This window comes from Vicugna pacos, chromosome 25, assembly GCF_048564905.1.
Source record: "Vicugna pacos chromosome 25, VicPac4, whole genome shotgun sequence".
Lineage (NCBI taxonomy): Eukaryota > Metazoa > Chordata > Mammalia > Artiodactyla > Camelidae > Vicugna > Vicugna pacos.
The window spans coordinates 38684705-38698235 of NC_133011.1; the positions used below are offsets into that span (position 1 = coordinate 38684705).

General features: G+C 60.6%; 1 protein-coding gene across 2 annotated transcripts in view; it reads left to right on the top strand.

Moving 5' to 3' along the window:
- ADGRB1 (adhesion G protein-coupled receptor B1) overlaps window positions 1-4455 on the top strand; it is a 64789-nt gene extending 60334 nt beyond the window's left edge. For both annotated transcript variants that reach the window (XM_072949834.1, XM_072949833.1), the window contains 4 exons: window positions 962-1677; window positions 2773-2808; window positions 2991-3095; window positions 3659-4455. In XM_072949834.1, the coding sequence (XP_072805935.1) occupies window positions 962-1677; window positions 2773-2808; window positions 2991-3095; window positions 3659-3856 (1055 nt within the window). In that variant the 3' untranslated portion in view covers window positions 3857-4455. The remainder of the gene's footprint in view (window positions 1-961; window positions 1678-2772; window positions 2809-2990; window positions 3096-3658) is intronic.
- Window positions 4456-13531: the final 9076 nt, after the last annotated feature.

Sequence of the window (13531 nt, forward strand, 5' to 3'; positions counted from 1 at the left end):
GGACTGATGTGTTAAAAAAAAAAGTTTTTATTATTCATTAGTAGTGCAGCCTGATCTGTGGCCTCCAGAGCAGTGGAGTGGCTGATGCCTGGGGGTGGGACCAGAGACAGAGTCCCAGGCGCTGAGTGTAGGGAGGGCAGGGACCAGCCCAGGGTAGGTGGGAGCCCTGGCGAATGCAGGGGGGCCTGCTGCTGGATCTGTGCAAGGGAGGCCCACAGTTCTGTCCACGGGACTCGATACTGGCTCTGAGGTGGACAGCCAGGGGGAGGGACCTGCAAGGGAGGGGGGCTTTTCCTGACCACGGGGGCGGGCAGGTTTGGCCGGAAAGATGGCAGGTCTGTTGGGCCGCGTGGGGCAGGGGCAGGGCAGGACTGCAGACTTGGGTGTTGGTGTTGGCATCCAGAGTAGGGAAGAGAAGGGGTGCCGACCTGAGACTGTCAGGAGGGCAGAGGAGGACCGGGGTTGGGTGAGTGATGATCGGCCCGGGCAGCTGGGGGCTGGGCAAGGGTGTGGCATGGGAGCCTGATCACCTGGCCAGCGCCTGCGTGGGGAGGGCCCCGTGGTCAGATCTTGTTTCCAGAGGATGGGCTCCAAGTGGGCTGTGGGCAGCTGGGCCTGCAGCTTCGGGCTCTCTGTGGGCCTAAAGAGGCTAAGCGGACAGGCAGGAGCAAGGCAGGCAGTGGGCAAGCGGGAGCCCAGCGAGAGGCTGTGTCCCAGCACCTCCAGGCAGCACAGGCCACCCCTCACTTGCCCTTTCCAGCTGCTGTGGGTGGAGGTCATTTGTCCTCTTGTAGGGAGGAGAGGTACCCCTGCATCCCAGCCTTGTCTGAAAGGACAGAGGAGCCCCAGCAGCGGTAGCACCAAACCCGAAGGAGGCTGCCGAGACCAGCCAGCAGGTTGTTCCCAAGCGGGACCCAGCACCCCTCTCTGCCCTGACCGACCCCCTGGCCTGTCCCTGCAGTGCTGAACAAGGACATTGCAGCCTGCCGCACGGCCACCATCACAGGGACGCTCAAGCGGCCATCGCTGCCCGAGGAGGAGAAGCTGAAGCTGGCCCACGCCAAGGCGCCCCCCAACTTCAACAGCCTGCCAGCCAACGTGTCCAAGCTGCACCTGCATGGCTCGCCCCGCTGCCCGGGCGGCCCCCTGCCCGACTTCCCCAACCACTCGCTGACCCTCAAGAAAGACCGGGCGCCCAAGTCGTCCTTTGTCGGCGATGGGGACATCTTCAAGAAGCTGGACACGGAGCTGAGCCGGGCCCAGGAGAAGGCCCTGGACACGAGCTACGTGATCCTGCCCACGGCCACAGCCACGCTGCGGCCCAAGCCCCAGGAGGAACCCAAGTACAGCATCCACATCGACCAGATGCCCCAGACCCGCCTCATCCACCTCAGCATGGCGCCTGACGCTGGCCTCCCCGCCCGCAGCCCACCCTCCCGCCAGACCCCCGGAGGTGGGCCCCCCGAGGCGCCCCCCACCCAGCCCCCGCCGCCCCCACCTCCGCCCCCCCCACCCCCCCAGCAGCCCCTGCCTCCACCGCCCACCCTGGAGCCGGCACCCCCTAGCCTGAAAGAGCCCGGGGAGCCTGCTGCCCACCCGGGGCCCAGCACGGGGCCCAGCACGGGGCCCGGGACCAAGAATGAGAATGTCACCACCTTATCCGTGAGCTCCTTGGAGGTAAGGGCAGCCCAGGGGCAGGGAGGCAGGGGCCAGGTGGGCCCTAGCCGGCAATGGACAGGCACATTGTGGGCACTGTGGGTTTGGGCCGGGGCTCAGCAGATGGGACTGAGGGTGTAGGGCGTCCCAGGTGAGGCTGGCGGCCAGCTTCAGGGAGCCCAGGAGTGGGGTGCCTGGAGGCCAGCATCTTGGCTCACCCCTGCCGGAAGGAGTCCCATTGTTAAGAAGAGAGACTGAGAACTTGCCTTCGCCTGCTGGCAAGAGATAGGGCTTTCTGGGCCCTCATAACTGGGAGCTGGCGCCTGTGCTTAAACGGCCTCTTGTACCCTTGGTGGTGGTCTCACCCACTGCACAGGGGTTCAAGAGCCCACAGCCAGGACGCTGAGCTGGACTTGAACCAGCTTGAATCTAGCCCCTTCCGTGGTTGGGCGCTCATGCCAGCCAGTCCCTCCTTAGACCAGTCCAAAACCTGGAGTTGACCCCCAGGCCTTGGTCAGCCTGTGGAATGGGGACTCAGAGACAGGAAGGGTGGGGAGCAGTCAGGCCCAGCCCCCTTGAGGAGCCCCACCCTCCCCAGGCTGGGCTCCCACCTCCTGGATTATGGCCTCTGGTTATGCAGCCCTGGGTCCTGGTTCTGTGGCCACCCAGTCATGCCACGGCCCTGTGTCCAGACCTCTTTGTCCTGGGAGTGTGTCCTGGGCAGCCTGAGCTGGACACCCTTGCCCAGCCCTGGCACTGTCCTCGAGGTGGGACAGAAAGTAAGTCAGGGCTCATCACAGCCTGCCCTGCCTTCTAGGGCTTCTGGCTTCTGTTTCCTTAGGCCCAGTGACCCCTCATTCTGCCCACCGTCTTCCCCTAGAGCCCCCCGTCTGGGCTTCCTGTGTCTCCGGGCAGGGGTGACCTCCAAGGGGCCTGGGCACTGAGAGCCATAGCTTCAGTGCAACTAGAGGCGTGTCTCCCAGGACTTGGCTGGGACCGAGGGCAGGCATCCAGGTGAGGGGGTCCCTGGCCTCCTTTGTCCTCCGGCAAGGACTTGTGGTTGGGGGATTTGGGGGAATCTGGTTGTGAATGTGCGCAAACCCCTTCTCCCCACAGCGGCGGAAATCCCGATATGCGGAACTGGACTTTGAGGTGGGTCCTGGTTTCCCCTGCCCCAAACGCCTGGGCCCAGGCCTTCCAAAAGGCAGGGAGGGGTCTGGGGAGGAGGACCCAGCCCTGACCGGGAGGCCAGGCTCCAGGAGCCTGCCTTGGGCTGGGGCAGGGCAGGGCAGCCCCCTCCTGGCTCAGGACTTGCTCCCCTTCTGCCCCTGCAGAAAATCATGCACACTCGGAAGCGGCACCAGGACATGTTCCAGGACCTGAACAGGAAGCTGCAGCACTCGGAGAAGGACAAGGAGGTGCTGGGCCCTGACAGCAAGGTCTGGAGGAAGCGGGGCGGGGTGTGGGGTGGGCGGGGCTGAGGGCAGGGGCGGGGTGAGGCTGTGGGAAGCCCTGTAGGTAAGGCTGCCTTCTCTCCTTCCTTCCACCCTACTTCATTCATTCATTCGTTCAACCTTTTGGGAGGGCTGGCCTGACCCAGCCCATTCTACATACCCAGAGGAACAGGGCAGGCAGAGGGGTCTGTCCCAGGGGCCCCGTCTGGAAGGACAGGCGGTGCACTGGGCTGGGGAAGCCTGGGCAAGACTGCCTCCCAGAGGAGGGCGACAGCCAAGCGAGAGGCCCTGAGTGGGCAGGGGCTTCCAGCTGCCCTTCCCTGCAGCCCCCCACCACTCTTACCCAGTGGTGGGGGGCCTTAACCCTCGTGCGGTCTGGGAAGGGCTCTGCTCCTGCACTTCCCTGTCTGGGCTGGGGTCTCCCTGCCGCCCACACCTGCCTTTCTCACTGTCTGCCTCCTTGTCTCCACTCCCCACCTGCTCGGCATCTCCGTCTCTCGGTCTCTCCGTCTCGGGCCCCACCGCCTCCACCGCCCGCCGGCCAGCAGCCAGAAAAGCAGCAGACGCCCAACAAGCGGCCCTGGGAGAGCCTCCGGAAAGCCCACGGGACGCCCGCGTGGGCGAGGAAGGAGCTGGAGCCGCCGCCGCCGTCGCCGTTGGAGCTGCGGAGCGTGGAGTGGGAGAAGTCGGGAGCCACCATCCCGCTGGTGGGCCAGGACATCATCGACCTCCAGACCGAGGTCTGAGCGGCCGGGCAGCGGCCACGCACCGGGCTACAGAGGAGGGACGCTGCTCTGCCCGCTCCTGCCGGACGGGCACAGACACACTCGCGGGCGGCGGGCGAGGCCCGCGCCCCGGCCTCAGGGCGCTCGGACGGCGGCCAGGCAGAGGCCCGCAGTGCTGGGACCAGAGCCAGACGGGACAGGAGGCGGTGGCCCCCGTGGGCACAGGGCTCCTGAGGCCTGAAGGTGCCTCAGACTCTGCCCTCCTCGGGCCCGGCCCCGGTGGGCGGGCAGGCGGGCCGGTGGCCGTGGACAATGGCCAGGCCGGTGCGGCCAGCTTCCCCAGGATGCCCACCTGAGCTGCTGCAGCGGCGGACCAGCCTGCTCAGCCTGGCCGGCCTGGCACCGTTTTTTAGACACCCCCATCCCTCGGGAAGCAGCCAGCCCCACGTACCTTTCCAGGGCCCTGGGGCCGCTCCCCAGACCCAGGCGGAGAGCACGGCCCTCTCCCCTACGCCACCCCAGGGGCAGGACCAGAAGCCCACTCCGGGAAGAAGCAGGGGTGGGGAATCTATTTTTTCTCTCCTTTTCTTTTCTTCAATAAAAAGAATTAAAAACCCACATCCTCTCTGCGTGGCCATCCTCTGTGCAGCATGCAAGCCCGGATCCTGTGGGCTGGGGGTGGGCTTTGCTGGCCTTGGCCCCTCCACCCAGGTCAGGGACAGGAATTTGACCTCCCCGTGTGCCCAGAGTCATTGCTGGACAAAGACCAGAGGGTGCTTTTAAAAACAGTCTGAGACAGGAGAAAGAAACGTGGGGCAGAGGATCTGGAAAGGGGAGGAGCCTTGAGAACTTGGGACCCCCGTCCTTCCGCTGGCCTCAGTGGGCCTCCCCCAGGACCCCACCCTCTTCTGTATCATCCCTGTCCCACCTGCCTCCCCCCGTTGCTGGGCTGGACTGGCTGGACTTGGAACCAGGTGCCTGTTGCCCCCAGGCCTTGGTGGTCTCAGCTGTCAAGGCATGGGGATGACGGACAGATGTGAACACACCCAGAGCCGCCCCCATGCCTGCGGGTGCTGGGTACATGCCAGGACCCTTCCCCATCTCTCCAGCTCTCTGCCTCCTTCCAGCTCGGCCTGGCCCATGGCCCCTGCTGGTTTCTGGGTCTGAGCTGTGAAGTGCTCACCCAGCGAGTGGAAGTGCCGGGGCCTGTGTCTCCTCCATGCTTCCAGCAGGGGGCAGCCTGAGCCTCCCCACGGCGCTGGCTGGGGAGCCAGGAGCCTGGGAGAGGCGGTTAAGCAGGTTCCCTCCCCACCAAGCTGTGTTCCCCACCCCGGGAAGCCCCAGGGCCTCAGCCAGCCAGGAGGGCTGCGCTGGGCCCCAAGAGGCAGCAGAGGGGCCACCTGCCCAAGGAGGAGGTATACAGGTGGGTCATTTGGAGACCCACACCCGGAGATCATGGGCCCCCAACCAAGTCATGCAGAATGAAAACAATGCCAGCCCCAGCTGAGGGGCGGGGGGCTGCCCGGCTCGGGGTCCCCATGGCAGCCTTGCTCCCCAAGTCGGGGCTCAGCTTGTGGGAATCTTGCTGATGTGCCTGTGACCACCACTCCCCAACTCCAGGGTCCTCAGCAGCATGTGGAGATGGGCCTGGAGAGGGGCTTGGCAGGGGCTGCCACATATGTGAGTGACCGCAGTGACCACTGGTGACCACGAGTGACCGTGGATGGAGAGGGATCCTGGTGACCATGCATGGCTGGGAGGGGCTGAGTGACCACGACTGGCCTGAGTGAGTGGACACCAGCAAGGGAGGGGAGCGTGGCCACCAAGAGGACGCGCTGCAAATCCCCCCCAGTCGCACACAGCAGGGAGCCGGCGCCTCACGAGGGCGCGGTCGCCGAGCCCAATTCTGAACCCCTCAAAAAGCCAGCATTTGGGGTGAGATTTGGCGGCAAAACCGGACCCAGACTGAAGCTTGATACAGCTCACTTGTTACAGATCATTAACCACTAAATACACGTTTGCAGGTTTGAGAAGCCCCTGCCCTGGGGTCTCAGTGAAATCCCACACGTGCTCAGTGCTGGCTCTCTACACCCAGAGAGGCTTGAATTCCAAGCCCACCTGGCCCAGGGCGTTCAGATGAGGGCCATGTCCTGTGCTGGTCTCCGCTTCCTCTGGCTGTTACAGAAGGAAGCTGGAGGGCGCCTAGGAGCAGGGGGGTCCAAGTGGAGAAAGTCCTGAGCCCCCAGCAACTGTCCCCCACTTCCCCCGGCCGGCCCCCTCCGTGAAGGCAGCACAGGGCACTGGGCCAGGGTCTGGGAGGCTGGACTTCTGCAGAGGGCTCACCAGCATCTTCCTGGAGTGACCAGGCAGGGTCTTGCCAGCTCCCTGACCTCCCGTCCCATTCATGCCCAGGACCTCATGCGAAAGAAAACCTGAAAGAAAAAATTAAAAAGACAAGATGGACCCAAGCCACCCACTCCCTGTACGCAAGAGGAGTGCCTCAGATGGTGTGGGCCGCTGATGTCAGGGCTTGGTGTGGCACCAGGGTCCAGGCTCAGAGTGACCAGAGTTAGGGTCAGCCTGTGAACAGACTCCAGTTTTCCTCTGATCCTGGTTCTTCTGTCCAAGAAGGCTCTGTCTTTCTGGGAGAGGCCACACCTTCTGTTCTGCTTGGACCTGGTGTTCACTGCGCAGGCAGTGACTAGTCATAGAAATTTCTCTCTGCTCCCTTGCTTTCCATGCAAGAAGCCTGCCAGGGGTGTCCCTGCAAGACTCGTCAAAACCCTTGGGCCCTGCCCGGGTCTACCCTCCATCACCTTCTTGTGGTGAGCCCTGTCCCGAGCAGTGCTCCGGGCCACGGACCCCGAGGTGCTCAGCGCTGGGGCAGGACCTCTGCACTCATCCAGCGGTTTAGACTGCTGTGCTGCCAGCACGGGACAAGGCAGGGGTCCTGATGCCACCTGCAGAAGAGGAGACCAAGACTCAGAGTGGCGAAGGGATGCTGCCAGCGTCCCACGTGTAGTGAGGGAGGAGCTGAGTCTGCCCTTGGCTCTCCTGGCTCTGGTTCCTGGACCCTCCCCTCAGTGGGTCAGCTATGCAAGGGCAGCCTTGGCGTCTCCATCTCCATCAGCTCCCTCCACTAGAAGCCACTCCTTTCCAGAGCTGGCCAGGCCACTAGAAAGATCTTCCTGGACCTGTGGTCTCTTCGTTGTCTTGGCGTCTTTGCACACGTGCCATCTTCCCCTGCGGCCTGTCGCTGGCGAGGCTAAGAATGCCGCCTCTGCCGCCTTCATCTGCCGTCGGCGGCACCACCAAGCCCGACGGAGAGGACGGCGGTGGTCATGGTGGGCAGGGGTGTGCAGCCAAGGCTGTTGGTGACAGTTTTGTGGATGGAGCTGGAGGTCTCGGTGATGATGGCGGTGCTGCTGACAGTGGTGGAGCTGGTGGTGATGGTGGTGGTGATGGTGGTGGTGATGGTGGTGGAGGTGACGGTGATGATGGTGATGGTGCTGACGGTGGACGTGACAGTGATGATGGTGATGGTGCTGACGGTGGAGGTGACAGTGATGATGGTGATGGTGCTGACGGTGGTGGAGGTGGTGGTGATGGTGGTGGAGGTGACGGTGGTGGTGGTGATGGTGGTGATGGAGGTGGTGGTGATGGTGGAGGTGGTAGAGCTGGAGATGGAGACAGTGGCAGCAGTGGGGAGTGATTCTGGTGCTGGTGATGCCTAAGGTGGCAGCCACCATGATCCATGTTGCTGATGGCGGTACTTCTGGGATTGAAAATCAGAATCTGACCAGGTCACCTTGTCCCCCACTCCCACAGACGGGGAGCATCTGGAGGATGGACGGGTGGACAGGCAGAAAGAGGGAGGCATGAGGATGGTGACTGGAGCCTCTGAGTCACCTGGGGTTGGAGCTGCCAGGAGTGGCAGCCGCCAGGAGCTGTGTGTGTCACCAGCACCCACACCCCTGAGACTGGAGGCAGCTCCTCCTCACCTGGCTCCCACCTGTTTGTTCTCTTCCCTGTCACCTGCTCCAGCAGTGCAGGAGGCAAGGAGACCCAAGAAGCCCCCACTCTTACCCTGGGCGGCCCTGCCTCTGAGCGGTGGAGGCTTTTCTGGCAAGGTCTTCTCAACCACCTTTCCCACCTCGCTTCCTGGCCCCAACCCAGCCATAAACACACGCACTGTCAGGAAGTCCTTCCTCTGGTCTAACCTCATGCTGCAGCAGGAAGGGCTCCTGCCCCCATCAGCAGACCTGCTCTCAGTCCTTACGCGCCCCGAGCCTGGTAGACCACTCCCTCCACCGCTATCGGGGCTGCTTCTTGACCACCAGTTGGACACCTCCCAACCTCCTTCAGGTCTCATTCAAGGTGAAGGACAGACCCTCCCTAGGCTCTCACAGCAAATCCACTGTGTGCTTCATGCTCCAGAACTTGTTCCAGAACCTTCCAGACTGCTCTTCCCAACTCTGCTCCACCCACCCCCAGCTCACTGCAACCTCCTAAAACCAGGGCATGTGTCGCCGGAACACAGGCCTGGAGAGCTGCCACCTCCCTGTCCCATCCCCACGTGGCTCCCCAAGGTGACAGGACAGCTGGGGTCCCATGTAAGAAGCCCAGAAACTGCCACCCACCCCCATCTTGGCCATTCCACTGCCCTGGGAGATGACCAGGCCACCCTTTCTGACAGATGTAAAAACCTGGGGGCCTGGGCCGCTGTCCTCGGCAGGGCCCTGTTGGCATTTTGGCTCAAGGCCACCAAGGCCTGCCTGGAGCTGCCCGCAGACCTCAGAGTGCATGGGTCAGGGACGGGAAGGGAGGGGTCACAAGGACCCCCCTACAGTCCAGCTCTGCCATTGTTGCCTGTGGCCGGGGGAGGTCTCTGACCCCCCAGCAGAGTGGGGATCCCACAGTCCCCTCCCTGCAGACACCTGGGAGTTGGTGCAGGTGATTCTGGCCCCTGCAGGACCTCCTCCATGTCCCTGCCTGGTGTGCCCCTGCCCAGTTCTGCTTAGAGAGGCCCACAGCGGGGCCCCAAGGCAGTGAGAACCCCTCACAGGGTGAGACCCCCTCACAGGGTGAGCCAGTGGTGGCCCCGACCCCCGCTCCCTGGCCTCAGGGCTGGCTGGGGCAGGAGGCCTTGACCGCTCTGGGCCTCGGTCCCCCTGGGCGCCGGGGGAGCAGGACCTGGGGACTAAGATCGCTTCCAGGCCGGTCGTCTGACTCCACACCTCTCCAGGCGTGGGGAGCAGCGGGCTCCCCAGGTTACTTTGTCAGGCCCTAAAAATAACCAGGAGCGGAGGGGCGTCTCTGAATAGCTCTCAGACGTGCCAGGCACTGCCCCCCCGGAGCGGAAGGGCCTCCCAATAAGGCCTTGGCAGAGGCGGAAGCGAGCCAGACGGCACTGCTCACGTCAGCTCCCGGCTGTGCAGCCGGAGCCTCCCTCCCAGGGACGCCAGCCCCGGGCGGTGGGCCTGGGGCAGCGCACGGCCGGGGGCCTGGCAAGGTGGGCTCAGGCTGGATGCCCAGAGCCTGCCTGGGCTGGGGACAGCTTTTGACAAAAGAGCACTGGGGTTCCAGAATTTAGAAATACAGAACCTAAGATTTACTGGTCTGGAAACCTACATTTATACATATGGAATCTTAGGACAATCAAATTCAGAAGACCTCCTCCTCCAAGCTCAGGGGACCAGAGGGAAGGGCCTCCCCACCCCCTGCACCCCAAGCCTGGCCTCGGAACGAGGCAACACCCCGACTGGGGATGGGGCCAGCCAGCTGCAGTGGCGGCGGGGGGGGGGGCTGCCATCCCAGGAAGGCGGAGGAGGTGTTGCCAGGCTCAGATGGCTCCCTGGGAACACCATATGGACCCCACCCCAGAAGGGGAGTTGGGAGGGGAGGGAGGCCCCCTCCTCCCTCTGTCCCTGGGAGCTCCCTGGGAGGCAGATGGTGGGCGGGGATGGCCTGGAGGCCAGGGTTCCAGGACAGCTCTGCTGCCAGGACCTCGGGCCCTGTCCCCTGCTGGTTTTCCTGCCCCACCAGCCCCTGATCCCACCCCACCCCCACCCCCGTCTGTGTTCTTTGTACTCACTCTCAGATCATTTCCAGGCCCTGGGTCCCCCAGTCCTTAGAGGGGAAGCAGCTGACAGGCTTCTCCCCGGTCCCTCCTAAGGGCGACCTCCTGGATGGAGGAGGGTGGCCTGGAAGGAAAGGGACGGTCCTTACTTAGGCCTCACCCAGAAGGAATGAGGGGGCTTCTGAGGCCCAGAGAGGGCTCTGTGCCATCCCAGGGCACCACTGAGCTGCTAGGAGCAGGTGTGGCCAGGTCACAGGGCTGGGTCTGGACTGCTGCTGGCTCAGCCCCAGAAATCCCATGTCCCAGCCCTCACCGGGCCCTCGTCGGCCTCTCTCCTTCGGTCTCTGCCTTTGGCTGTCAGAGGCTCTCCTGGACCCAGTCTCACTGGAGTTTCCCGTCCTTGCCCCTCCTGGTCTCTTCAGAGTCACTGTGTCTTGCTTGCTTCAGGCTTTGGCCTGGGGGTCTGGTCCCCCTCAGGACAGGGGCCACCCCGAACCCCACAGTGCGCGTAAGGTCTGCTCTTCTGACAGCTGGGCGGGCCGAGAGGGACCCTGGGGAACAGGCCCAGCAGCACGCTGGGGAGGGCCACAGACTGCCTTCCCTGGCCTCCAGGTGCATGCAGGAATGTGGCCACTGCTGGAGGAGTGGGACAGAGGAGTGAGCAGGACGGGCAGAGGCCAGGGAGGAGGCCAGGCTGGGGCCCCGGCTGCAGAGTGGAAGTATGTGCCAAGGGCAGCAGGCCACTCGGACACTTGAGGCTGAGGCGGCCTCAGTCCAGTCTCATCGGTCTTGTTGGTCTCAGTGGCCCATCACTGCACACCCCCCAGGCATGCCAGGCCTGCAGGGACAGCGGTGGTGGGCCCCCAGGCTCCCGGCAGAGGCTCCCAGGGCAGGTGGACTTCAGTGAGGACCAGACCCATGGCAGGACCACCTGTGAGGACCCAGGGGGTGACGGCAGGCCTCTGCCCCGCCTTTATCATCATCACCTATCACAGAGGGGGCACTGGCGGACGAGAGGGGGCACGACCCGCCCAAAGCCGCGGAAGTCAGCCAGCCGAAGTCAGGCCCCCGGGCGCCGCAGCTGCGTTCCCACCACCACACTGGTCACCTGTGCACACGAGTTTTAGAAGTGACTGCATTTTCTACATATTTCCTTTACTCCACTTTTGTCATGCACTGGCCTATCAACTACACGGATTCCTCCTGCTCCTTTCCAGCTTGCCTTTGAAATGTAACCAGCTATTTCACTTAACAAGCACTAAAGTGTATCAGTGTATTGAGCCCCCTTCCAAACCAGCCATGGACCTCGGAACATGCTGACATTTTTCTTGGGGCTCACAGGGTGGTGTTCTCTATTATTTTAGTTACTTTTTACTGCCACTAATCAGACATTATCATCTTTTTTTAAAAATAGACAACATTTGGTTATATTCACTTATGTGTAACAGTTTCTTTGCTCACCGTTTAATTGGGTTCTGTGCCCAGCTCCACTTCGTGGGAGTGTAGGGGGGCTCCCCCCACCAACAGGCACTGCTCCAGACACCAGCTGGGTGCCCCACAGTTCACCTCAGTTCCGACTGTCTGCCTGGGACAGCAGACCCACGGGGTTAGGGGCTCAGTCCCACAAGACTCCCCCTAGCCCACATTTCAGACACCAGTCTCAAGGCCAGGTTGTCACCTGTGCTTTTGACCAAACTGTGACAGACCCGAGGCTCCCGGAGCCCCCACCGCAGGTTTGATTAATTTGCTCACAGAACTCAGAGAACCATTTTGCTTGCCGGATCACTGGTCTACCACGAAAGAACACAGCTCAGGAACACGGGGCAAGGATCGTGGGAAAAGAACTGGCGTTTCACGGTCTCTCTGAACACTTCTGTCTCCTTGAACCTCCACGTGGCCATCAATGCGGAAGCTCTCCGAACCCCGTCTTCTGGGGTCTATGGAGGGTTCATTACATAGACATAACTGATTAAGTCACTGGCCATTGACAGCTGATTCAGCCTGCAGCCCCGCTCCCCTCCAGGGAGGTCCGAGGGTGGGGCTGAAAGTTGCAACCCTCTAATCACATGGTTGGTTCTCCTGGCCACCAGCCCCAACCTACTTCTGGGTCCAAAAGTCACCTCCTTAACATAACAAAAGGCCCCTTTAAACTCTCACCACTTAGGACCTTACAAGGATTTCGGGGCTCTGTGCCAAGAAAAGGGAGGAAGATCAGAAATACACTTCGCATTGTAAATCACTGTCTCACGCCCTGCCACCTTAGGCTTCACACCTCCTTCCTTCCTCCTCCAAGTACGTTGCTCCTAAGTCCCCCAGCCTGTCGAGGGCGACACTGTCTTGAAGGTGGAGGTCTCCTACCCGCCTTGACCCAGGAGAGTCTAGTTCTGGTCTACTGACTTGTTTATTTATTCCCTCGTATCCGCATGACCCTCCCCACAACCTGTAAACAACCATTTTAATTTAGTCAATGTGCCTTTTTCTGCTTGTAAGTGCTCCTGGGGGGAAGAGGTGGGTTTTTTTAATCTTTTTATTCCGAAATCATCTTAGGCTTACAGAAGAGTTGTAGAGAGTGCAGAGAGGTTCTGTATACCCTCCACATGTTCCACCAACGTTAACATCTTCTTTGGCTACATTTAAACATGACTAATATTTCTTCCTACTACAGTATCTTTTTTATTTCCATTTTTTGTTATTGTTATTGGCATGTAGCTAATTTACCAAGCTGTGTTAGTTGCAGGTGCACGGCATAGTGATTCAGTTATGCATGTGTGTATTTCCTTTTCAGATTCTTTTCCATTATAGGTCATTACAAGATGTTTGATACAGCTCCCTGCACTGTACAGCAGGACCTTATCACCTACTTTATATATAGAGTAGAATGTATACGCCAACCCCAAACTCCTAGTTTACACACTCCTCTCTGCTTTCCCCTTTGGCAACCCTGAGTTTGTTTTCTACGTCTGTGAGTCTGTCTTATAAATAAGTTCGTTTGTACCATTTTTTTAGAGTCCACACATAAGCGATGCCACATGACATTGTCTTTCTCTGACTTCCCGCACTTAACATGATCATCTCTAGGGCCATCTATATTGTCCAAATGGCCTTATTTCGTTATTTTTTATGGCTGAGTAGTATTCCATTGTGTATTTATACCACATCATTTTTATCCATTCATCTGTCAATGGACATTTGGGTTGCTTCTGTGTCCCGGACATTGTAAATAGAGCTGCTATGAACATCGGGGTGCATGTATCTTTTCAAATTAGAGTTTTCTCTGGATAAATGCCTGGGAGTTGGGTTGCTGGATCATATGGTGACTATTTTTAGGTCTTTTTTTAAATGGAGATACTGGGGATTGAACCCAGGACCTCGTACATGCTACAACCGAGCTATACCCACCCCACTCCCCCATTTTTAGTTTTCTAAGGAAACTTTCTACTGTTTTCCATAGTGACTGCATCAACTTACGTTCCCGCCAGCAGTGTTGGAGGGTTCCTTTTTCTCCACACCTTCTCCAGCATTTATTCGTAGACTTTTTGATGATGGCTATTTTGACTAGTGTGAGGTGATACCTCATTGTAGCTTTGATTTGCATTTCTCTGATAGTGATGCTGAGC